The sequence below is a fragment of the Tamandua tetradactyla genome, chromosome 10, assembly GCF_023851605.1.
Source record: "Tamandua tetradactyla isolate mTamTet1 chromosome 10, mTamTet1.pri, whole genome shotgun sequence".
Lineage (NCBI taxonomy): Eukaryota > Metazoa > Chordata > Mammalia > Pilosa > Myrmecophagidae > Tamandua > Tamandua tetradactyla.
This window is the reverse complement of record NC_135336.1, coordinates 69,648,022-69,675,738: the sequence shown is the minus strand read 5'-3', so window position 1 is coordinate 69,675,738 and position 27,717 is coordinate 69,648,022. Positions and strand designations below refer to the sequence as shown.

The following is a 27,717-nucleotide window of genomic DNA, read 5'->3' as shown; positions in this document are numbered from 1 at the left end:
TCTCTAAAGAGCAAAGACTTAAATGTTTAATGGATTAAGAAAGTTAGACACTGAGAATTAATTATTCAGAGTCTGTCTAAGTTGTCAAAACATGACCATGTCTAGAATAATTTTAGTCCAGATTTAAATATATGGTGTAGTTACAGAGAATTATTTTTAGAATTATTTTTAAATTTATGCTTTTGTGTTGAATGTTCAAGTAAAATTTCAGATTACCTTCAACTATTTTAAGGTAATGTATGAGTTTTAATCTTCTCATGATATTTTAATTATACATTCTGATGTCTATGAATGGGTATTTACTTAATTGCCATTGTTTTATATCGTAGATTTGATAATTTCCTGTAAACTCAAGAATGTTTCATCAAAATAAGTTATTTTGTAAAATAAACCCAGAGGAATGTGAAGTTACATTTTATCATAAATCATGAACATTTGAATATGGGCAATGTTAAAGAGGAAAGGCAATTTGCAACTAGCCTGTGCTAAATAATGTACCTGCCTTTTTCTTTGCCAGGACTTTACTAAAAACACTTCATCTAATGAAGGAACATTGCTTTGATTTCAACTTCTAATGCATGTGTTAATATTTATTTATAGGACAATAATAACAAGACATGGTTCTGAATATGCCCATAGCAATACAAAACACAAAACGGCTATATTCTTCATCATATTTTCAAACCCATCGTTTGATTTTTCTTTTGAAATGTATAAAATATGCTCACCAATAAGTGTGATGGACTCACAACAAAACAACTATTACTCTTCTCCAAAGTAATTTTCTGTGCCTTTGGTGTACCATCTATGTGTTCTTGTCTTTATTCTTGTCTTAATATTTACTAATACCATTAATTCTTCCATAGGGGCACGCAACGAGGTTGTCATTACTGAAAACAACAACAGCATAACTGAGCAAATCACTGATGTTGTAAAGCAACCAGCTTTTATAGCTGGTATTGGTGGTGCTTGCTGGGTAATTTTGATGGGTTTTAGCATCTGGTTGTATTGGCGAAGAAAGAAGAGAAAGGGACTCAGTAATTATGCTGGTAAGAGACCATTTCCAGCTTAAAAAAAAAATCTCTTATATTTAAGATTGTAATGAAATGAAAGGGAAGGAATGGAATGGAATGATGAATGAATGAACAAATGAATATTTTGGCTTATTTTAACTACCTGCTCTGGAAAATGCAATTATAAACAATGTGTTTTAATGTATCACTCTTGACCATATCACATTATGCTTATGAGGCAGTCTTTTTCTTTATAGACAGTAAAACTTAATGGGAGTACATTTTTTTTCAACTAGCTCTTCAAAACACACAAACAGATGTGATTGTATAAGAAGATTTGGGCAAAAGCCTTACTAAAATACTCAGGAAAAAAGATTTGAAATATACTTTTAGTATTTCAGGATGCTGATTATAATAGGAAATGACCCAAATGGAAAATGCAAGCAAATACAAATCTCCCTGGAATTAATATGACTGACAAGGCATGAATAAAATCATTTACTAGTCACGTAAGTTGGGTGTGTCTATATCAACGTAACCAATCAGCATTTTAAAAGGGAGAAGGAAAACAAGTAGAAGCAGCAGAAGAAAAAGTCCCTAGATAATGTACCAATTTAGAAAAATGCTTTCTCCTTAGAATCCAAAATAGAGCTTTAAGGATGTCAGAAAGTGTGGTCTTCAAAATATCTCCAAAGTTTAATGATAAAGAGAGGGCAGAGGAAGAGATTGAAAGAATAAACTCAACCCTGATGCTGTTTTCAATTACAGTTTGCAATTTATTTCAGTGTTTTTCTATAACAACAACAATTAAAAAAAAAACTGTCTCACTATGTTGCACACTAACAGAATTTACAGAGGAAGAATTTGAACATAGCAGGACCCTACAAATGCTTTAGAAGTTTTCAGGGACATTTAATTCAATATTCTATATCTCGTAATTCTAATTTCATCTTTTGTAGGAACTGAAAGTGTCTTAAGTCATTTGACATGGGTACTATTGTTTATTAGACATCAAAGATGTGGTAGCTTAGAGGCTTCTAAGCTACTGATAATGTCTAATAGTACAAAATGCTCCCGAGAAATAGCATCCATTTGATTATCTTCTTTGCTGTTGACAGCATTTAAATTTGATCAATTGACCATAATGTTGGGGCTCATGTCTATATCTTCTGAAGATAGAGCTTAGGAGTTATTGGTTAGAGTAAATTTCCAGGAGTAAAGAAACTAATACAGCATATTGTCCTTTAAATGGACTTCTGTTTCCTGATTTGTCATCATTATGCTATTTTCTTTTTTCATTGGTTTCTGGCTGCCTAATTCCATGCACTTTGTCATCTAAGCATTCTGTCCCCACACCAATGTAGAATTCTTCCCAGAATGGGGTGCTTGGCCATGCCTGCCTAGTGCTGAATTCTTGAACTTTAATGATACTTTAATGCACCCTCATATATTACAGTCCAGTCTTTTACCTTCAACCCTGCAGGTACCATCCATCAATCCCATCTTTTCTATCAGTTCCTGGATTAATTTCATCTCTCTCTGGCACATGCATATGAACCATATAAATCATGGGGGAAGAACTGATTTATTTCAAGGATTTTTTGCATTTATTCCTTTGATTTTCATGAAAATAATAAAAGATCAATTATGCTAGTCACGTCAGCAAAAAATTTTAATAAATCTACACTTGAAGTGTTGCTTTTTTTTCCCTCTATAGTTCTTCATTCACTCAAGGCTTATAAATACCATAGATAGCTCTCACAATTAGTAGGTTTGTGCTTTTAGTCAAATTATGTTAGACAGACTTTTCTTCTTTAATGGTAGGCCAAATTCTACTCTTTACATAACCTGTGCACTTAATTTTAGAATATCTCTTGGTCTTTGAGCTTGACAAAAAATAGTACATTTCTTATTATCATTTCTCACTGTGATTGATATCCATCTGCTTGTAGAAGAGCTACTAAATCAGAAAGTGCTATGTCCTTCAAATATTCTGGATTAAGGCCAAGCCAGGGAGCATCTAACTTAATTGTTAGATGGCTGACTCTCAGAATAGGTTCACCTCCAGCTAGAAATTTGCCTTCCAGCAACTGCTATTCTTTTCTTCTTGGTAAGCAGCAAATAAAAATCCAAACCACAAATACCTAGTATTGTATATCTGGCTTAATAACATTTTCTATGCATTTCCCTTCATTAATAACCTATCCTCCATCTTTGTTAAGTTTTCATATTCTTGTCCTTATACAACTTAAAAATATGGGCTATGGGAATTTTAATAAGAATAAGTAATGGAATATGTGTTTATCATATGTTATAAGTCTTAAATTTTAATATGTGAGCTAATGATCCATTTTTTAAATTTTTATTATTTTTATTTTTTTTTCTAATGGTCCATTTTAAGAGCATAGAATTTTCATAGGGTGCTGTTTTTTTTCTGTTATGTTTCAAAAATTACGAGGTATGTATTCTCTTAGTACTGGTCCTGTCTATATTTTGACTTCTATAAAAATTTCTCTTGGAATCTTGCCTTTTTTTCAAGTATGAAAACTAAACCTAGTAAAGTTTAAGACGTGATTTTATTCACCAGATGAAAAACCTAATGTTTCCATTTTTTCACTGTATGATAATTCTATACATTCTCAAAACTATTCATGATTTGTTAGGCTTTAATAAACTTGTTGCTAATAAAACAAAAACTCTACTTTGAGATTAGTATTTAAATTAATTTTCAACATGAAATACTTTATTTACTCTGAATCCCAATTATAACCATGTACTACATCAGTTTACACAGAAACATCTGATATAGCTTGCATATGCTGAGAGATGCATTTTAATAAAGCTAGACTGACCCGAAGTTGAATTGTAAAGCAGGTAAAATTTTATTTCTGTGCTCCCTTTTGCCTACTTCTTCATTCCAAGTCTCAAGCATTAGAGGTAGAATAGGGAAGACAGTAACTTAGTAGAGAGGTGCATAAGCGCCTTGCAGAATGAAGATTCTAACTCTGGGCATGGTGCCTTCCACTTACCCTGTGTAGGCAAAACTTATCCACTGACTTTTAAGGTTTTTGGTCTTTGACTCTCACTCATTGCAGAGAATTATACTTGAAAGCCTAGAAGGAAGAAAAAAAAATGATAGCTTTCATGTGTCAGAGGATTTAATATATACTGGCATACCTCATTTTATTGTATTTCACTTTATTGTGCTTCACAAAGAATTGCATTTTTAGAACCTAAAAGTTTCTGGCAACTCTGTGTCCAGCAAGTCTGTCAGCACCATTTTCCAACAGTACGTGCTCACGTCATAGCATTGTGTCACATTTTGATAATTCTTGCAATATTTCAAACTCTTTTGTTATTTTTATATCTGCAACCAGTGACCTTTGATGTTACTATTGCAATTGTTTTGGGGCACATGATAAGGTGGCAAACTTAATAAATGTGTGTGTGTTCTGACTGCTCTACCAGTTGGCCATTCTCCCATCTCTGTCCCTTTCTTCAGACGTCCCTATTCCCTGAAACACAACAATATTAAAATTAGTACAATGAATAACTCTTGAATGGCCTCTAAGTGTTCAAGTGAAAGGAAGGGTCATGTCTCCCATTTTATATCAAAAGCTAAAAATGATTACACTTATGTGAGGAAGGTGTGTCGAAAGCTTAGAAAGACCAAAAGCTGGGCTTCCTGCAGCAAATAGTTAGCCAAGTTGTGAATGCAAAGGAAAAGTTCTTAAAGGAAATTAAAAATACTACTCCAGTGAACACACAAGTGATAATAAAGCAAAACGGTCTTATTACTGATACTGAGAAAGGTTTAGCAATCTGGATACAAGATCAAACCAGTCACAACATTTCCTTAAACCCAAGCCTAATCCATAGCAAGGCCCTAACTCTTTTCAATCACATGAAGAAGGCTCGAGAGATCAGAAAGCTGCAGAAGAAAAGTTTGAAGCTAGCAGAGGGTGGTTCATGAGCTTTAAGGAAAGAAACCATCTCCATAACATCAAAGTCCAAGGAGAAGCAGCGAGTGCTTATGTAAATGTTGCAGCAAATTACTCAGAAGATCTTACTAAGCTAATGCATTCGGTAGCTACACTAAACAACAGATCTTCAGTGTAGATGAAACAGCCTTATTTTGAAAGAAGATATCATCTAGAACTTCCATAGCTAGAGAGGAAAAGTCAATGCCTGGCTTTACAGCTTCAAAGGACTGGCTGACACTTTTTAAGGGCTAAAACAGTTGGTGACTTTAAGCTGAAGCCAATGTTTATTTACCATTCTGAAAATCCTAAAGTCCTTAAGAATTATGCTAAATCTACTCTGCCTGTTCTATAAATGGAACAACAAATCCTGGATGACAGCACATCTGTTTACAACATGGTTTACTGAATATTTTAAACCCATTGTTGAGGCTTAATGCTCAGAAAAACAAACTTCTTCCAGAATATTACTGCTTATTGACCATACACCTGGTCACCCAAGCACTCTGATGGAGATGTACCATACGATTAATGTTGTTTTCCTGCCTGTTAACACAACATCCATTCTGCAGTTTGTGGATCAAGGAGTCATTTTGACTTTCAAGTCTTATTATTTAAGAAATACGTTTCCTAAGGCTATAGCTATCACTGTAGTTCCTCTGATGGATCTTGGCAAAGCAAATTGAAAATCTTCTGGAAAAAATTCATCATTCTAGAGGCCATCAAGAACATTCATGATTCATGGGAGTAGGCCAAAATAATCAGCATTAACAGGAGTTTGAAAGAAGCTGATTCTAGCCCTCATGGTTGATTTTGAGGAGTTCAAGACTTCAGTGGGGGACTTAAGTATAAATGTGATGAAAATAGCCAGAAGACTAGAATTAGAAGTGGAGCCTGAAGACGTGACTGAATTCTGCAATTCATGATGAAACTTGAACAGATGAGGAGTTGCTTCTTATGGATGAGCAATGAGAGTGGTCTATTGAGATGGAATCTACCCCTGGTGAAGATGGCTGTGAATATGGCTGAAATGACAACAACGGATTTAGAATATTACATCAACTTAGTAGATCAAGCCAGCAGCAGGATTTGAGAGGATCGTCCTCGATTTTGAAAGAGGTTTTACTGTTGGTAAAATGCTACCAAATGACATCATATGTTACAGAGAAATCTTTCATGAAAGGAAGAATCAATCAATGTGGCAGACCTCATTGTTGACTCATATTAAGAAATTGCTGCAGCCATCCCAGCCTTCAGCAACCACCACCCTGATCAGGCAGCAGCTATAAAAACTGAGACAAGATTCTCCACCAGCAAAAAGATTACAGCTCACTGAAGGCTCAGTTCATGGTTAGCAATTTGAAGCAATAAATTAGTTTTTAGTTGTTATATACATTGTTTTTAGACATAATGCCATTGTACACTTAATAGACTAGAGTATAGTATAAACATAACATGTTCTGTACTGGTCAACCAAAAAATTTATGTGATTCACTTTATTGCACTGGTCTGGAAATGAATCCATAATTAATCTCTGAGGTATGCCTGTATATCATACAACAATAGTGGTTTAAAACTTTGTACTGAAAAAGCAACTATCAAAACTCATCTGCAAATGTATAAATTTGAATGATCTGATAGGAAAATTTGACTGGGATATATTTTGCTTTCTGTTTCTTTAATAGGCAGAAACTTCCCAGGACAGAGTTATATACTAATTTCCTATTATATATATATTTTTCCATTTTTATCCTTTATTTAAATTCTTCACTTACAGACCCACATCACAGATTAGCACATGACACAAAGAAGGGTAGCTGAAACAAAAAAGTTTCCCCTTATTCCATGTTCTACAAGAAATCATTTTATCCTTTCCAGAGTAAGATGCCATGCTATTTATCTTACTCTTCAATGGACACTAACCACGTACTTCTCACTTATATGCTTTTCCTGTCCGATAGAAGAATTCACTACCTGAGTTGTTAAATGTTGAGATAGAGCATAAAGAAATTGGGTGGAAAATATGGAAAGTATTAGGTGACTTTGAATCTAAAGTAAATGTTTCATCATATGTATAAAAATGTTTGCGAATACAAAATGGACTGCAAAAATTTGAAAAGAGCTATGTAGCTTTCATGAAGATTATAGTATCGTTATTTACAGGCAAATTTTGATGCCATCAACTTTTTAATTAAAGTAAATGTATTTTCATTTGTAAAGGGGTGAGGTATAGTTTATGAATATTACCTCTGAGTATAACAGATATGAATCTCAGTAAATATAAATAATTTAAGATTTGTGAGCAAATTATGAATTGCTAAACATTTTATATACAGGGTTTTAAGCCATTAGTGAAATATAAATTGTTTGACAAAACCATTCAAAAGCAGCTAAAAGATTTGATGGAATTTTTATACTCTGATTATCTGGGCTGAGTTAATGCTTATTAAAAGAGGATTAATCTACATTTATATTTGAGAAATAGCTTATCAGGAAAGGGAATAAGGCTTGGTTGGCAATGTTATAGTTTCCATTTGGAGTAGGAAAATGTGGCCTCCTAGAGATAGCTTAAGGAAAGCTTCCTTACCTCAAAATGTCAATTTATCAGATAGTTATGTGGTTTTTTTTATTCCCTCCAGTTCTAGCAGGCATGCGATTAGGATTAATCCTGTCAGATATAAGTAGAGGTACCTTATGTATGATGTAACTTGCAAAATCTTTTTCCCTTACATCCTTTACAAAAACTGCAATAAATTCTAAATACTTAGTGCAATTCTGAAACATTTTAGATTGGGGAATGTTTGCAACTAGTTGGAAACCTGAGTGCTATTTAGCTAGTTTTCACTATAAATTTCTATCCATTGGTTCCTGAAAGTTCTTAATTTTAGATGCTAGCAGAGGTACCTCATAAAGATTTTTAGTTATTCCAGATTTAACAATGTTATTACACTGTGGTTATCATTTGGTGACAATAATAAGATCTTCCCAACCACATCCTTCACCTCACTATTTTTAGCTTCAAAGCAATTAAACATCTCTTTGAAAGGAGAACTACTTCAAACTGTCCTTCAGTCTGCTGTGGCATTTATTTTTCTGTTCTTATTTCAGCACAAAATAATACTGATCAAAACGCCAAATATGTTTCCATTTGAGTTCCAAGTATTCATGTGAATTGCTTTTAAGCTCATGATCTAATATAATTCAGTTACTTATGGTCTACTTCTCAAAATGGAATGAATCTAGAAGTTTGGCAAAGAGAAACAGCATTTTGGAGCATGGAACCAAAAGGGAAAATTGGAAAGGCACCCCCCCTACTTTTCCTTCCATTAAAAAATCATAACCAAACAACTCTACTAGGAAGAATAAATTTAATTATTTTTTTTCTGGTAAAAAATACAAAATTGAAGATTCACATGTATAGCAAATTATGTCTTATGACCACTTTAAGTTGGTTAAGAATTTATATAATGCACTGTGTACTAAAAATACTGTTATAGTTAGCTAGCTGCTAGAATGCAATATTTCAGAAATAGAATGGCTTTTAAAAAGGGGAATTTAATGAGTTGCTAGTTTACAGTTCTAAGGCTGAGGAAATGTCCCAATTACAACAAGTCTATAGAAATGTCCAATCAAAGGCATCCAGGGAAAGATACCTTGGTTAAAGAAGGCTGAGAAGGCACATGGCAAACACAGTTACAGTTTCTCTCTCATCTGGAAAGGCATGTGGTGAGCCCAGTCAGGGTTCCTCTCTCATCTGGAAGGGCACATGGTAGACATAGCATCATCTGCTAGCTTCTTTTCCTGGCTTCTGGGTCAATGAGCTCCCTGGGAGACATTTTCCTTCTTCATCTCTACAGGTTGCTGGCTCATGGACTCTGCTTCGTGGTGCTGCAGTATTCTCTGCACTCTCCAAATCTCCTCTTTCTCCAAAATGTTACCTCTTAAATAGGACTTCAGAAACTAGTCAAGACCCACCCAAATGGGTGGAGACATGTCATCACCTAATCCAGCTTAATAAATAATCTTGATTAAATCACATCTCCATGGAAATGATTTGATTACAGTTTCAAACATACAGTATTGAATAGGGATTATTCTGCCTTTATGAAATGGGATTTAGATTAAAACATGGCTTTTCTAGGGGACATACATCCTTTCAAACCAGCACAAATACTTTTGAATTTTTAATTTTAAATTCCTTTGAATACATTTAATTATTAATCATATATAGGACCATACCAGTGGGCCCATATTCTAACTTATCTGAAGATTAATCTTCATGAATGGTATCTTTGTGATCAAGTTTTGAATGTTATGTCATAATGATTCAAAATTTACATTTAATGAGGAATTTTCCATTGCTTAGGAAGTAGAAGTTAAGTGCAACTAATTTTTTGTACTTTTGCTTCAGTTTATTTTTTTTCTGTTCTCTAGCATCACTTGTTGCTTTGACAGTAAAAGAAAGTGTGATGGAGAAAACAGAGCATCTAAATTAGGGAAAACCACTTCGCTTCTCCTTACGTATCTCCTAAGCAGCACATTTGGAAGTGTTGCTATCAGTGTCCTTATTTGCATATTCACAACGATATTCATAGCATTATCCTAACTTTCTGTCAGCAGCATAAAACAATCACTCGATGGTCCACTAAAAAGCCCCATAACTGGAAAGTCACATCCAATGGAAAGCTAATAACCTGCAATGTTTTCACATTGTGTGTGTGTGTGTGTGTGTGTGTGTGTGTGTATTCCCCCAATCAGGCTTTATATTTAGTACTTTCAGTGCTCATGTTTTTTCAGTAATGGTTTCAGATTAATTCTTTTTTGTTAAAAGCAGTTATCAGAGCGGCACAATGTGGTAAGAATGTTCCACTGATTCCTACTTCCCAACACTTAAACAAGCCTATCTGGAGTTAGAATAGGGATCAGTATTTGTTCATCTTCTCTGAGGAGTGTAGTACGTCCAGTCTTCTGCAGATGGACAGGTTATCTCAAGACTATTTTATAGTGCATTTGAGATGCTACCTGAAAAATTGGTGAGGCCCTTTATTTGAGGTACCAACAATACATTCCTGAAAGCTCTGATGAGCTTTCACTTCCTCATGAAGGAGATATGATCATATTGCCTGATTATGCTGTCATGAAGGATAATGTAATTAGATAACCTTAGAAAAGGGACTGGAAATTTAAAAAAATTAAAGAGAGATCATACTTGATAGCCCAAATTGGAGGAACAGAGAAATTATGGAGAGATTATTCAATTTAAAAATATTCCTACATATATGCTGTAAGTGACAATATGTCTCCAATTTCCTTAAACTAGGAATCAATTCCTAAAAATTTAATTTATATTAACCTGTATTCACAAAGTAATCATAATAAATATAATCAATCTTTTCCAAAGATGTGACAAATTGGGACCAGATCTGTAAAATGGAATTTAAATTCATCCCCATTGATTGGTCTTGTTGATCCATATGAACTTTAGTCAGAATTACAGACTCATATTCTTTTATCTGCAATTTTGCAAGACTTAAACTTCTAAATACCCAATTTTTTCTCAAATTTTACAGTTAAATCATTTAGTGGTAAAATTTGACCCAAACTCTTTGTAGGCTTATTTCTAGGCTATTTATAAAATAATTTATTCCATGCATCATGATTATTCATATTTTACTGCAGAAATATTAAATAAGTTTGAGTATTTAACATTTGTATTAAATTTAATATTTAATATTGACATTCAGACTTTCTTTGTAATATGTATCATATTATCTTCTCAGGTCTGAAATGTTCTGAATTCCACACACAGACAGTCAGATACAGAAGTTTTGTATAAGGGTTATAGATCTGAACTTATTTACCTTCTTTGCCCAATTCTTGGAATTTACTTTCATGTTAGCTCTATGAAATACAAACTGTTGGCTGGAGGGAATGAACTCACCTTCTGTGGCTCTACTAGGTTTTTGTTGGTGTTGCTAAATTCCATACTTTTATAAAAGACTTGAGTTTTTTAATCCTTGCCTATGATTGGAATTTATTCAATATCAATTATTTGAAAACTTCAGTGTCGTGAGGGTTGGACGATTCTAATTTTGGTTGTTCAGCACATAGTGTCTTCTAACTTATATTTATGAATGTCCTTAAAAGGATACCTGATAGTGAGATATATGTGTCAGACATTACCTGTTTCTCTTGTTTCACTGGAAGGATGATATTATCTGATCTTCTCTATTATGTATATTTTGCCTTCTAATTAGAACACCTTTGTGTTACGTTTAAAAGTCATCTTGATAAGTCCACATTAATGCTTTGTTGATCTTCTGGTAAGATTATATATACCAATCATAATATTTTTTCACATCTAAACACAAATCATCCCTTGAATTTAGCCATGTATTTGCCTTAAAGAACTTTGAATTGTCCTATTAAAGTTGGAGCAAATGGTAGCTTTGCCCCGGGACAAAGCATTGTTTGCTACTGTGCTACCCTCTGTACAATTGTGTTAATTATATTTTGTTAAAATTCTCTGAGGCCTCAGCTCTAAATGTAGGGCCAATATGTAGTTGTTATTAATTGTAATTAATTGTAATTAATATTGACTGCTTGTGTGTATTTCTTTTCTTTTTTTAGTTACATTTCAAAGAGGAGATGGCGGACTAATGAGCAATGGAAGGTATGCTAAGGAGATTTTTGTTTTTAATCAGGACTGGGGAAACTATAGTAAGAGGCTATTATTGTAATAAATAATCACTTATAAGCCTGTGAATTCTAGGAGGAATTAAATGGCTTACCACAAGGTTTAATGATCTATCTGTTGTGCACTTTAGTGGAATCAAGTCCAGATGTTTCATATCTCCCAGATGCCCCTGAAGAAATTAGTAGTAAATATCACAAGGAATGTGTTCATTTGTTAGCCGGATGTTTATTGCATTAATTAGACATTAGCAAATGAAGTTGCTGTTGTTTAAGACTCCTTATTGGCTCTCACTAAATTGCTGTGAGTGAACAATTACACATAATCGATCTCAAAATAAATGATTCATGGATGATGAATAGGCTATAGATTGATAAGACTGGATTCCACAACTTTGGATACTCAATTGAAATTGATAAAAGCTGATAACAAACCCATATATCCTCATCTATTTTCCCTTTGCCAATATGGAGATTGTAATTAGGCTCTGGTAATAACTTCCAATCTCCCATTTAATCAATATTTTAGCAAAAAGGGATTAGGCCTAATGAGAGCTTGTGGATGTAGCAAGAAAGCAGTTGTGTCTTCTTATTGCAGTTGCCATAGAAACACATGTTTCTCTTAGGGATTGTACCAGAAGGGGCCTATCAAAAAAAGTACAATGATTATGGATGTTGCTATTTCTTTGTAAGTATGTTAATAATCTGGAAAAGAATCAGAATCCCATCTTTTATATTAAAGATGGGAATTCTTTATGAAATATGATGTGAAGTATTCCTCATACACTATAACCACGTGCTGTATATTCTGTAATGTACTCTTGATATTTTTCAATTTGGACATCTTGGAAATGTGCTACTGATGGAATAGTATAAATACTGTTCCTTAATTTCTCTCAACTTTCTTGCCTCTAAATGAAACATGAGAGCTCATAACCAGGATTACAGCCTACAAGAGACAAATACATATTGGGGATGCAAGAATTGAGGAAGCAATAGTACAAAGTCCTGGAACGGGGCTGATAGTGAGCAGTCAGTCTGAACAATTGTTCCTTTGAGGTGGCAATTTATCTTCACACTTTGTTTCTGGATCTTCCTATTCTACCAATTCCCAGAAGTTTCAGAGCAGACATTCATTTGGATGTCGGCAGAATCCCAGACAAGGACTCTTCCATTTCCATTTCCATTGAAAGTGTTGATCTATATATATAGCTTTAACGAACAACTGAAGTTTCTTAATTCTTGAGAGCTTACACATTTAAATTTTAAATGAATTAAAATCTTAAATTCCTTGACCCTTCCTAGTACCTAAGACAGGTGTCAAAATCTATCATTGAACTCCCTTGGTTGGTTTTTTGTTTCTTTTTGGTTTAGCCGTCCAGGACTTCTAAATGCTGGTGATCCCAGTTATCCATGGCTTGCTGATTCATGGCCAGCCACGAGTTTGCCAGTGAATAATAGCAATAGCGGCCCAAATGAGATTGGGAATTTCGGGCGCGGAGGTAAGTTCTGTTTCTCAAAATACTATAAATTTTTATTTTGTCTTTTTTTTTCTGCTTTCCTAGATTTAAAATAAAATAAAAACCATATTATAGAGGATTTTGGACAAGCCATTTACTTCTCTAATCTCATTCAACCTATACTTATTGAGTACTTCCTGTATATGTGGAACTATGACAGACAATAGGAATGCAATGCAGGTATTACAAGACATGGCCTTTACCCTCACGTAAAGGAGTATACAGTTAAGTAAATATAATAACATGTTGAGGGAGAACTTTTCTATAGCACCATAATTGATATCAAGTACCCAAAATGAAAGATATAAGGGTAGTTAAGTAGCTGACATGCTAAAACCCCCAAAATTTGGTGGCAGATTCCTCCCCATAGATCTTTATAAGGAGGCAGAACTGAACCAATTATAATCATCAATCCCTCTCCACCTTTTCTTCCAGTCAATAGGAGAGATACTGGTTTAGGGAAAGATGGGAGTAAAAAATATTTGCATTAGAAATATATGTGAATTTTCCATTAGTGGAAGAATATACATATAGTAAATAGACTTGAGCTGCCCTGCCAGTACTGTAAATGAGAATGCCATCATTAGGAGTAAGAAAGTTATATGAACAGCGTCTTATTAACATTGGTATCTGAAGAGTACACAGTATGCATCAAAAGTGTGAAAAAGTATATGGAGAAGAAACTAATAATTTAAGGTCCAGAAGTAACAGAGAGTTTGACTCATTTGAGAAACTGAATGACTTTCCTTATGACTTAAGTGTAAAGGGCAATAAGACAGAGGTGGTGATAAATATAGTGGAGCAGAAAACAGAGGGTCTTCTAAACCACTTAGAGTTTGAACTTTATCCAAAAGGCAATCAGAAACCATTGATGGATATTAAAGTAAAATGCTGGGATTCTGGTTCTTGTTTTAGCTATCCCTCCTGCTGCTGGGTGAAGAGTAGAGTTAGAGAGTCTAGGTGACTGAGCAGGAAGATGAGGCTGATACACAGGCAGGTAGGCTTGAATGAATCTGCTAGAGGATTCACATACTTCTAGGTAGAATTAATGCAGAAGACCCAGTACTGGGCCAAAGTATCCTGAGTTCTCTGTAAGCCTCAGTAGGGAGCTTATTCCCCTTCTCCAGATAAATTAGGGCAAAAAAACCATTCTTACCTCATAGACGTGTAATGAAGATTAAAAAATTACTATATGTTCAGGTTTAGCATAAAGTCAATGTCTGATAGACATCAGTAGAGTAAACAGAGAATAAAATGGACTGGCTTTTACAAAGTGAATTTATTAGGTTACAAAGTTATAATTCTAAGACCATGACAATGTCCAAATTGAGGCAACAGCAAGCTGATATCTGGACTCTCAAGAAAGGCTGCTGGCATCTGGAACATCTCTTCTGGGAAGCGACATGAATGGCAGCTGCTAGTTCTTGCCCCAGTTTATTGCTTTCAGCTTTTGATTCTCATGGGTTTCTCTGTGTCCTGCAGGTCTTCTCTTAGTGTCTCTTGGGTGTTTCTCTATCTAAGCATCTTTGGGTCCTCTCTTAGCTTCTCTGGGGCAAATTCTGGATTTCACTTCTTAGCTTAGCATCTCCCTGGGTGTTTCTCGTCTCCAAGCATCTGTGCTTTCTCTAAAATGTCACCCTCTTAAAGGATTCTAGTAAGTGAATTAAGGCCCATCTTGAATGGGCATGTTTATCAATGTCCATGGAAGCAGCCTAATCAAAAGATCCCACACAAAAATAGGTCTCTCCCCACAAGATTAGATTAAAAGAACATGGCTTTTCTGGGGTCCAGAGAGTGGAATGTGCTGGTTTGAAGCTGTGTTGTAAGCTGCCAGAATGCAATATACTGGAAATATACCGGAAAGGGTTTGGCTAGGTTTAACAAAGGGAATTTATTAAATTACAAGTTACAATTCTAAGGCCATGAAAATGTCCAAATTAATGCAACAACAGCAAAATACCTTCTCAGAGGAAAGACAGCTGGGATCTGGCGTTCCTCTGTCACATGGGAAGGCACATGGCAGAGTCTGCTGTCCTTCTCTCCCAGCTTCTGGTTTCAAATGGCTTTCTCAGCTCCTGTGGATGCTTCTGGCATCTCCTGGGGTGTTTTCTTTCTTAGCTTTTCTAAACTCTGTTGGCTCTATCAAAGGACTCCAGCAGGTGGATTAAGACCCACCTTGAATGGGCAGGGTCACATCTCCTTGGAAATGACCTAATCAAAGTTTCCACCAACCTTAGGATTGGATTAAAATAACCTGGCTTTTCTGGGGTATGTAACAGTTTCAATCCAGCACACTAGTATACTTCAATGAAGATACTCACTTCCTCAGAGCTTTTGAAAGTAGCTGCCTTAAGTAGGTGATGACCAGACTATGAGCCCTATAACTGTAGACTCTCACTCAGTCATGGCTTGGTTCTATGCCAAAGCTACTCCCTACCAGGAAACCAGATGCTCTTTCACCCTTTCTCTTCCTAGTCTGATTTTGTCAAAAGGAAATCTATTCCCAGAGTTTTTATCAGTCAATGAATAGCTGTCTCTTTTACTTGTTTTTTAATTGGAATAGCACATAGTCCCATATTTATATCCCAAAATAAATGCCAAAAGATAGAGAAGTCTTTTTTTTCAATTTGTAGAGGCAACTCTAAAATCTAAAATGTCTCTATCCAATTTAACCAAAGAGTGCATTGTAGATTTTCAAGGATTACTTTCATTTCAACCTCATTTACATGATGTGTAAACTTTCACAGATAAACTTCCAGGCTAAGACAAAATTCTGTAATGTTTCCTGTATCTCTTTTCACTCTGATCAAGCATTTTAAACATTTACTGTGTACCAAAAGTACTGTTAATTTTTTTTTGTAAATTTTACTTCATTTTCTTTGCACAGTAAATGTATGGCATAGATAATCGTATTTCCATTTTCAAGTCAAGAAACTAAGGTTTATTGAAATGAATAATTTATATATCTGGATGTAGAATGCAGATCTGTCTGATCCTGAGGCCTAGGCTATTTTATGTACACTACTTCACCATCCTAAAGGTAGGAGTCACAAATATAACTGTATAACCACACTGACTTGGAAAAATAATCATGGATACTGAATTTTTTACTTTAAGAATGGAATATCAATACATTTGAATGTAATGAAAATAGTGATTTGAATAATAAAGTTACTAATTATCACATTCTTTAGCATTATCAATATCAATTGCAATTTTTTTTAACCATTCAATCAGCAAGAGCTTACTCTCTTCAAAACACCAGTGGGAGGAATTATGGAAACACAGACCTGAATCCCATGTGTTCCTAAAGGCACTTATGACAGTGAAGAAGGTAGTCATTCATATAAATCCTTCATGTATGATTATATCAGGCACAAAAATAAAAACAAATGCATAATTGCAAGTGTAAGCAAGATGCTGTAAAACTCAGAGTAAATCAGGAGCAATTATACCTGGAGGAAAGGATTTCATATAAATCAGGGATTTCAAACTCAAATGTTAATAAGGTCCAAGCAGGCAACCTAAAGCACTAAGGTTGGCTAGGTGGGGAGTGTGGACAAATAGAAAATGGAAAGTCTTGCTAAAGATGGCAGCTTCTATTCAAATCCAGCTGTTGGGTAAAAGCCTGGCCTAGAGTTCCAAAAGGTCTGAAGTTATAGGATGCTTCTCCACACCCACAAGTTCCTGTAAAATCTCCCCATATTTCAATGCTGGTAAATAATTCAGTTTACTTTTTGTAAATATGGAAATCACCAAATAATATTTGAAGGCAGTATATAGCCCAGATATCAGGATAGAAGCACTTTGCCTTGCAATGTGTAAAATTTCATCCAACAAGTATCTATAAATTCATTTCCAGAGTCATAACTTTGGTTGTCACAGAGTAACATTGAGGAAGATTAGATTTTTCAGCTACAGTTTTCAATTTTTTAGTGTATGAGCACAGAAACATTTCAAATGTCTATGGTTGAAGTAGCACACACTCTGAAACCCTGAGCTATAGAGAACCTCAATATCAAGTGTTGAGGAGCTGGGGGCCATGTCTTTGGATCAACTCTAAAGTAAAAATGGGGTAAAGCAGATGTTGCACAACATTTCTATCCATTTAATATTCATCAGTGAAAGGTGTGATGGAGGTGGGAGAATCAGAGCTCTGAAAAATTCCACAGAGTGAAGGATCTATTTTTGACAGTTTTGATATATTATTAAAAGTTTTGGAAAATGAAAATGAAACATGCTTCTTCAACATCAAATTCTGTAACTAGTATAGAGCTAAAAGCAAATGGGCCAGAAAATAGTTGTGAAGTTCTTGGAATCTGTAAACAATTTTACTTACATCTACAACTTGATGAAATATTGTAAATTTGAGTTAACTGTCTCTCAAAGGTATGCATTTTTTTATTTTTTGTTTTTATTTTTTATTTTGTTTATCTTTCTCTGTTATACATTTAAACATTTACTTCAATAAAGTACGAATCCACTTAATTGTAAAACAAGTTTGAATTTCAGGCTTCAAAAACTTCAGAAAGACTTAAATAATTCACTGAAAAAATATGGCATACACTTTTGTTGTTGTTGCTAAAGAAGACTTTTTTAGTTTTTAAAAATATGAAAATCTAATATGGTCACAAAAGCCTTTATTCCATGTGCTGTCTAAAATTCCTAGGATATTTTTACAAATTTTATACTTCAGATTTCTCCTCATGATAAGCTGTTTTTGGTACTGGGATAATTTGGTTTGTTACTTAATATTCTAGAATTATAACTGTGGAAAACTTCCAGTAATAAAGAAGATAAAGGCTTTGATTACTCTAAGCCCTATGGAAATAGATTTTTCTGAACATAGACTATTAAGGAACATACTATATTTAGATTCCACTTAACTCTAAAAGATTAAAAATAGTGTTATCTTAGTGGGGATTTTTTTTTTAAAGATTCACTTAATATCTTTCTTCTGGATAGAGAAAATAGTATCTCAGGAAAGAGGTGGCAGTTCTGAATGATAACGCTACATGTAAAGATAATGCAGCACACCAAAGCGATAAAATGGACTGATTGATATTCAGTGTTGTACCTAAAGTTTAATTTTACTCCTACTGAATTAGAACTTGAAACTGTAATTCTCTACTTCTGAGAGTTGATGGCATAAATTAACTCACTGATCACTGAGATTGCTGCTTCTATCGTTAAATACTGCTGTATTGTGAACATGAGTTATTCATTAAAATTTCCCTTTGTTATAAAAGTTTTTTGAAATGCTACCATCAGTTCTCCAGTTCTAGAGTTTTGACATCAAATCTGGTAGATGGTAACTTAAAATTTCAGAAAAAAATATACTTCATAAAAAGGATAGTTATAATTTTGGAATTTTTTATATCCATTCAGGAGCTCTAATTATGTCTTTGGAAATAGAGTGGAAAGAGATGTTTTCATCCTTGATTTGTAAATTCACTCTTCTAATTGCGTCTGCAAAACACTGACAGTGTCGTTGGTTCTGAAACAGAGTGAAGAACCAAAAGCATGTTTTTAGTAATAAAATATCCCAAACTTTCCATTCATGGTTAAAGAAAACAGGGGAAGGGGTGTTTTGGTGTTTTAAGCTGTGAGACATGAAGGACGGGCGGTAAGCGTGCCTGTCACGGAGGCTGATAGCTTGGAGATGGTTGTACATCATCCACCCTTCATTGGTTCATGATGCCTATCTCAGCTGAAATGCGAACATGCAACATAATATTTATTTTTCATCTTCAACCCTGCTAGTTTGGGGCTTCTTGTGCATTATTAAATTACTTCATTTCCCTATGTTCACCACAGATGTGCTGCCACCAGTTCCAGGCCAAGGGGATAAAACAGCAACAATGCTCTCAGATGGAGCCATTTATAGCAGCATTGACTTCACTACCAAAACCACTTACAACAGTTCCAGCCAAATAACACAGGCTACCCCATATGCCACGACACAGATCTTGCATTCCAATAGCATACATGAATTGGCCGTCGATCTCCCTGATCCACAATGGAAAAGCTCAATTCAGCAAAAAACAGATCTGATGGGATTTGGTTATTCGCTGCCTGATCAGAACAAAGGCACCAACGGTGAGTCACGTTATTTCCTCAAGAATTATTTTCACATCATTTGTGCATGAGATAGAAATTAGTATTTGTTGTCTGAGTCAGTGATTCATTACCAGGTTCACTACCTAAACTAAAAAAAAATAGTATACCGGCATGTATCCAGTACCTTGCACAGTCCTTCCCACCACCACCACCGCCGCCGCCGCCACCACACACCAACACCAACTGGTTTCATGCGTTTAGCTCTTCTATATAGCGATCAGCACTCCATCTCTACTTCCATTAGGACAGGGTAAACAAAACATTCCTCTTCTGTCCCACGACATCTGCTTCTGCGTTGCTAACTGCATGTTCTGCATGGGCTTGTGCTGTGAACTAATCACATGATGCCACTGTGACCTCTGCCCTTTAACCCTTAGCCTTACTTTACATCCCTGACTACCGATTGGCTGAGGGATTGTCTAATAGAATGCCACACAACCAGTCACAGGATTTCAGCACCACCAGCTCTCACAACAGCTCAGAAAGGAGTGGCAGTCTCTCAGGTTGGTCTCATCACAGTAAGGAGAAATATTTGTTTGTCATCAGCATATGACCTGTGTTCCTAACAGCCATGAAGAAAGACTAAATCACAACGCACTGTCAGGCATTTATCTTTTAAAGGACAAAAGTGGTTTGCCCTAATAATCATGATTTGTGGGGGGAATATAGAAATCACTGTTAAAGGATGTTTTTAGATGAAAAATAGTGTTATTTTACTTAATGCTGTTCATTAAAGAGCAGAAAGTTTGATTAGTCTTGGACCAATCATTAAGCACAAATGATTTGGAAGTTTTTTTTGTAATATTGGGGTTCCAGTGATGTGACTCCCTACTTTTGGACAATCTTTACAAAATAACATGTAGCAGGATTTAGTATCTAGTGAATGATGTTATTTAGTGTAAGGTGCTGATAGTGAACTAAACACAAATATTAATTTGGGAAATTATTATTAAAATATACTTATATATCTTCAATTTTATTATTTCATAGTATGCATGCTAATATATTTTATATTCAAGATATAACAGGAAAACAATCAGTAATGTATTATTTAGCACATGTGGGGAAAACATTTTATTGGACAGAAATATACAGCTGTTATAATGACTAACAGTGATATTTTCCAGCCCTAATGATCCTCACCTGTAAAATTAGGAAGTTATGCTAGAGTCAACCTAACATCCAGCTATAACATTCAAACATCGGATGTCTAATCACTCTTTCTGCATCTTTCTAATTGACTGCATGTCCCTATTGACTTAATCTGTTCAATTAATGTGGTGCTGTTTGTCTATATGCAGGGATTTTTTTTTAAATGCAGTTTCTTAGTAAAGCATTATAGTCTATTATGATATGTTATAGGCTACCAGGAATCAAGGACATAAAGAGTTAACTCTTTTTGATCATTAAGGTAACATTTAGAAAATTACTTTTCCTCAGGAGATAGTACCCTCTCAGTCTGAAAATGTTAATGTTCTCTCTTCCTTTCAAAATGAGCCATTTGCTCTTCTTTCCTACTGGGAGGATTAGATACATGATAGAATCTAGAGATTTTTAAACATCTATTATGAATTTAAACTGTCTTAATATCATAGGGCCACTTTTTGAATAACCTTATATGTCGTTTATACTGTCATCCTCATGTATTTATAATGAGTTCCACAATTGTTTTGAATAATTAAAAAGTAACTTATCCTAGGTTTTTACTTTTCATTCAAGAGATGTAAAATCACACACAAAATATGAAAAGAACCTCATAAACTATAAACCAGGGGTAACGTACGGTCTTCTGTAATTGTTTCATTTTAATATTATGCCACCTTGATTGCCACCTAGGCTTTTGCTTTTGCTTTTTGTAACTTAGCTTTAAAAGTTATTTTTTTAGTAATTCTAAGTAGAACATGGGTCACAATAGTGCTATTGCATTTTTTAGTCCATTAATCTCCTGGATGATATATGTATACATACATATGAATTGTATTAACTACTTCATCTACATTTGAATACAAAATCACTTAAATTGGTGATAGAAAGCATTTGTTAGAAGTTAAGGGTAAATGATTATTCTCTTTTCAATTTAGTCCAAATGAGTTTGATATTATGGTTTTGTTTTATTCTTACAATCACAGGTATGTTTTCTAGGTTCACATTTATGAGTAAACTGTCTTGTGGACATTTAGTAATATTGTATCATAAGATTTTCTTAATTCATGAACAGCAATGACACTCAACTTAAAATTATCACAGTGGTAAAGCAAATTTGTCTGAGGAAATCTTTCATCCTCTTTGAAACATTTTCATAATTCATTCAATGTGTAAAACCTGAGCATTTTGATAGAAATCTAACTATTAAAAATATAAAAGAAAACCTTGCTCTTTTAAAATGGTATCTACATTTAATAATAATTATATGTAGTAATAACTAAATGGTTTTACACTAGTGTTTTATAAGAAAAGATAAGTTTAAATAATTGTGAAATTAGCTGTTTTCATAATTTCTTTACATAGAAGTATTTGCTAGGAGTATACCAATGTAATATCCAAATAATTACATTTGGAGTTAAAAGAATTGGATCAAATAAGTATGCTCTCCTAAAACACATTGCAAGTAGTTCTTACTTTAAAATAATTGTTTTCCGTTTGATGGTTTTTAAGTAAGTATACCAATGTAATATCCAAATAATTACATTTTGAGTTAAAAGAATTGGGTCAAATAAGTTTGCAAGTCATGACAATATGCTCTCCTAAAACACATTGCAAGTAGTTCTCACTTTAAAATAATTGTTTTTTGTTTGATTGTTTTTAAGTAAGTAACAGACAGTGGCTCACTTCACTCAAGTCTCTGGTAGAGTATTTAATTGCCTTAGTTTATGTTATTTGCCCACCACCATGGTAGGAGCCCACTCATAGAACATTGCTGCGAGAAGGCGAGGCACATTGATTGATAGTCCTCCATAAAAGAGAGAAAGGTGGTTGGTGGATGGAAAGCTCCTACTAATTCCCTCTATGAATCAGCTCTGTCTCTGAAGTACATTTTTAAGAATTTAAAAGGCTAGTCCTTCTTGAAATTGGGCAAGGATTCCAACAGAAATTATTATAAGGAATTAGCTCATGAAATTGTAGGAACTAGCTGTCTGGAATTCTGCATATATGAAGAGATTTAACATACAGTTTTGGCTTGCAGTGATTATGGGGACTTGTGATCCAAATTCCATACGCATGCTGGAGGCTAGAAATTCTGGTAAAATTAATGTCAAAGTCTTGACTCTGAATTTATTCAGCTAGAAGCTCAGGAAGGAGTGGAAGGTGAAGTCTAGAGGCAGAGTTTCTTCTGATCACTGGAACCCTCAGTTCTGGCTCTTAAGATAGTCAACTGCTTGGATTATGCCTAGCCTTACTATTGAGAGTAATCTCCTTTATTTAAAGCCAACTGATTTTAAATGGAAATCTATAAATCTCATACATGAAATACCTCCACAGGAAAACTAGGCCAGTATTTAACCACACAACTGAACACCATAACCTAACAAAGTTGACATTAAAATTAACCGTCACATTGGATCTTCAGAGAAAAAAAAGGATTAAGGCTCATCTATTTTGTAATAAGCTTTAAAATCAGAAGGTGGTATTCCTCCCACTTCATTCTTTTTTTAAGGATATTTTTACCTATTTGAGGCCTCTTTCCCTTCTAAATGAATTTGATTACTAACTTTTCTGAGTCTTCAAAGTAGGTTATTGGAATTTTAATTGGTATTATGTTGAATCTGTAAATCAATTTGAGTAGAATTGACATCTTAACTACATTTGAACTTCCTATCCATGAGCAGGGCATGTTATTCTACTTATTTAGATCTTTTTTATTTCTTTTAGCAACATCATGTAATTTTCTGTGTACGTGTCTTTTACATCCCTAGTAAAGTTTATTCCTAGTTACTTGATTCTTTTAGTTGCTTATCTCAATGGGTGTTTTTTCCTTAATTGTCTCCTCAATTAAGTCATTGCTTGTGTATAGAAACATTACTGATTTTTGCATATTAATCTTATATCCCTCTACTTTACTGAATTTGTTTATTAGCTCAGGTGACTTTGTTGTAGATTTCTCAGGATTTTCCAAGTATAGTATCATGTCATCTGCAAATAATGAGAGTTTTACTTCTTCCTTTCTGATCTGGACGCCTTTTATTTCTTCTCCCGCCTGATTGCTTTACCTAGAACTACTAGGTAATGTACAATGTTGAGTAACACTGGTGACAGAGGGCATCCTTGTCTCATTATCGATCTTAAGGGGAGGGCTTTCCATCTCTTACCATTGAATATGAGGCTAACTATTGGTTTTTCATATGTGTCCTTTGTCATTGAGGAAGTTACCTTTGATTCCTACCTTTTGACCTGTATTTATAAGGAAAGGATATTGAATATTACTGAATGCTTTTTCAGCATCAATCAAAATGATCATGTGATTTTTTTCCCCTTTCAATTTCTTAATGTGTGTATTACATTGATTGATTTTCTTGTGTTGGACCACCCTTGCATTCCCACTTGGTCATGGTGTATAAGTTTTTCAATGTGTCATTGAATTCGATTTGCTAATATTTTGTTGAGAATTTTTGCATCTATATTCATTAGGGAGATTGGCCTGTAGTTTGCTTTTCTAATAGCGTCTTTACCCAGTTTTGGTATTGGAGTAATGTTAGCTTCATAAAATGAATTAGATTGTGTTCCTTTTTCCTGAGTTTTGTGGAAGAGTTTGAGCAGGATCGTTGTTAATTCTTTTTGGAAAGTTCGATAAATTCCCCTGTGAGGCCTTCTGGCCCTGAGCTTTTCTTGGAATTTTGATGACTTATTGGCTCTCATTACTTATAATTAGTTCATTGAGATCTTCTATTTCTTCTCAAGTCATTATAGCCTATTTGTGTGTTTCTAGGAGTTTGTCCCTTTCATCTAAGTTGTCTAGTTTGTTGTTGTATAGTTTTTCAAAATATCCTTTTGTGATTTTTTTTATTTCCTCAGGGTCCATGGTAATGATCCCCCTCTCTTTTTTGGTTTCATTTATTTGCATCTTCTTTTTTTCTTTGTCAACTTACCAAGGGGTCCATCGATTTCATTGATTTTCTCAAAGAACCGACTTTTGGTTTCATTGATTCTGTCTATTGTTCTTTTTGTTCCCCAGTTGATTTAATTCTGCTTTAATCTTTGTTATTTCTCTTCTTCTATTAGCTTTGGGGTTAGTTACTGTTCTTTCTTTCTCCAGTTCTTCCAGGCAAAGGATCATCTGTTATAAAGACAAGAATTACAGACTTGTCTTTTAACAAATTTTTTATTCTTATTCTCAAAATTCAGCTTATTCCCTCAGTCTCTTTAAGCACAACTGTGCAAGTGAAATCATTGTCCTGCCCCCTACGTGGGACATGACATCCAGGAGTGAAAGTCTCCCTGACAACATAGGAGATGACTCCCAGGAATGAATCCAGACCTGGCACCATGGGGTCAAAAATTACATCCTGACCAAAAGGGGAAAGAGAAGTGTAATTAATAAAGTATCAGTGGCAGAGAGAGTTCAAATAGAGTCGAGAGGCTACTCTGGAGGTTGCTTTTATGCAAACTTCAGGTAATCCTTGCTACCTGTCATAAACTGCCAAGCCTCAACCAGGACCATTCTAGTCAATCCTAAAGAACACCTAGAGTAATATATAAGATTCCACAAGGGTTCCATGCACTAGAGTAACTTTCCAGAAGCCTACAACCTCCACAGGGATCCCTGGTCCAGATAAGTTCTGAAACCTATCCCAGCCTCTCTAGAACATGAGATAATTCCATCTTCCTACCCCATATTAGTGACAGACCCTTCCAATATCAAAAATTTAGAATTGCCATAGCCCACACACCCCTAAAGAGAGGGATGGAAAGATCAAAGGTGATGATGGAGTTATACAAAGAAGATAGGATTTAACAAATGGATGTGAATGCTGAATCATTAAATTGATATCTTTTAGTCTCCAGTATTTTAGAGGAGCTAGAAGTAAAAACCTAAAATTGTGAAATTGTAAACCATGTCAAATTCTGAAGTATGTTCTACAACTAATTGTCGTGCTGTGTTTTGAAATTTATAGTTCTTTTGTATAAAATTTTTCACCAAAAAAAGAAGGAAAAAAGTTGATTGTGAGGATAAAAAAAAATATTTAAGCTTCCTATGTTCTGAGGCAACTGGAAGGAAAAACATGAGAGGGTCGTATCGTAGCCCATGACAAACTCTGGGATCTGTCCTGTAACTGCTTGTTGAAGAGTGCTTTGAAAACTATTGCTTTTTTATTTTTTTGCTTTGTATATATGTTATACTATACAATAAAAAAAAGTAAAAAAGAAAAATTCAGACTATTTCTGGGATTTCCATTGGCTCTGAAAGAGTTGAGTGTGGAAAAGAGTTAAGAAAGTGGTAGGAAATTAGGTTTGCGCTGAGGTGGAAGAGATGTGAAAGAGATCATTACTGGCATTTATTAAACATTCACTTCTTTTAAAGCACTGGACATGTATTATCTCTTTTAATCTTCAAAATAATTCAAAGAAATAGTAATTTTATTATATCTGTTATACATTTTGTGGAAATTGAGGCAATATCTATGGAGTTATTTATCAAGAAAGTGTACAGCTAGTATTCAAATCCAGAGATCAAGCTTTTAGCCTCTACACTGATGATATCTGCTCTCCTTTTTCTTAATACTTCATATTCTGCCAGAGATAAGAAGTGAAAGGGCAGGTAAAAGTACTTTATCTGCAGTGAGTGAGGTTCTTTTAAGTATGTATGTGTACACAATACCTAGAAAACAGGCAAAATTCCATAATTGGCAGCAGCATGCATTCCTAATTTAACAGTGTTACCACTTTCTAAGAAATGAATAAGGTATTATTGAATTACATAATTTTCTGATTAAGATTAATGCAAATTTGTTATTGGTAGAAGAAAGGAGATGGGGTAGACTTATATTATAGATAGAGACCTGTATTATAGATAGTCCTGTTACAAACACTTGATCTTCCCGACTTTTAGTTCCAGAAAGATAAAGTCCAAAAGGTCAACACCATTCTTTGGAGAAATTCCTGTTGACCATGTTAAGTGTGATGAAAGTTACTTTTGCTTTCCAACAAATATCTTTTTTCGTATTTTTTAAGAAGTATTCATTCTTGCATCCAATTAAGGTCCATTTTTAGGAAGAGGCTTTATCTACTTAATTTTTGAAAGAATAAAAATGCAGCATGATACAAATGATTAATTTCATTTTTCTTTATTAATAAATTTCATGTAGTTTCAGATATGGCTTCTATACTGCCAACTTATTTTTTGTTCGTGCTTTTTGCATGAATTCATTTGTATTACAATAGCAGTGGAACTGATTACTGTATTTCCATTACGTTTTTTTTCTTTTTTGGAATTTTGTGAGATGTAATTCTTAAAGCACTTGGGACCTGTTCTTACTATATGCAAAAATAATTGTCATGCATTAATTGTCATGTATTACTTAAAGTCTATAAAAATACATTGTGGAAGATTTACAAGTCTCTTCAACATTACAGTTGATTGATTTTTATCAGTTACTTTGAGAGAAAAATGTTACTCTCCTGGATTTAATTAAATTGACTAAATTCTCTTGGAAATTTTTCACTTGTATCCTTAAGACATTGCATTTTCTGCTGAGAGAGATTATGCAAAAAGAGCATTATAAGCACTCTTAGAATCTGACATTTGAAATAATTTGTTATGGCCCATTATTTCAAGTAACAATGAAAACGTGGAGGCAGCAGACATGAATAAATCAATAAATGTGCTTTTGAAACAGCAGCCATGTTTTTTGTTTATTCAGCTCTGCAGTTAATGTATTGGGAGTAAAAACAATATCATTTTGAGTGATTTATAAAAATGTTTTTTCTGATTATATCATTTTATTGTTTATAGCTTTTAACAAATATAGTACACTGGTCTGGTGTTTTGAAAATGAAAATACATGCTCCTATCTGATGTACTTTGCTCTGATAACTTGGTCTCTCTGAATAAATGCATTATCACTTTCAGGTGGGAAAAGTGGAAAAAAGAAGAAAAATAAAAATTCTTCCAAACCACAGAAAAGCAACGGATCCACTTGGGCCAATGTCCCGCTACCTCCTCCCCCAGTCCAGCCCCTTCCTGGCACAGAGCTGGAGCACTATGCAGTGGAACAACAAGAAAATGGGTAAAAAAAAAAAATTATATACCAACAAAATTGCAAGGATTTATACTGCCCTATTATTTCGTGCATTTGTATCTTTATCCGTGTTCTCTTATTCTCCCTATATTTTTAGCTGTTAGATACAAAACTGCTTATACTGAAGACCTAGAATCCTTGGCCCTCTTGTGCCTTA

At 34.3% G+C, this 27,717-nt stretch overlaps 1 protein-coding gene across 9 annotated transcripts in view; it reads left to right on the top strand.

Moving 5' to 3' along the window:
* The window catches only part of ROBO2 (roundabout guidance receptor 2), a 648,114-nt gene that overhangs the window by 572,846 nt on the left and 47,551 nt on the right, over window positions 1–27,717 (top strand). For all 9 annotated transcript variants that reach the window (XM_077118710.1, XM_077118711.1, XM_077118709.1 and 6 more), the window contains 5 exons: window positions 867–1,049; window positions 11,624–11,666; window positions 13,061–13,188; window positions 19,024–19,305; window positions 27,392–27,548. In XM_077118710.1, coding sequence (XP_076974825.1) covers window positions 867–1,049; window positions 11,624–11,666; window positions 13,061–13,188; window positions 19,024–19,305; window positions 27,392–27,548 — 793 coding nt within the window. The remainder of the gene's footprint in view (window positions 1–866; window positions 1,050–11,623; window positions 11,667–13,060; window positions 13,189–19,023; window positions 19,306–27,391; window positions 27,549–27,717) is intronic.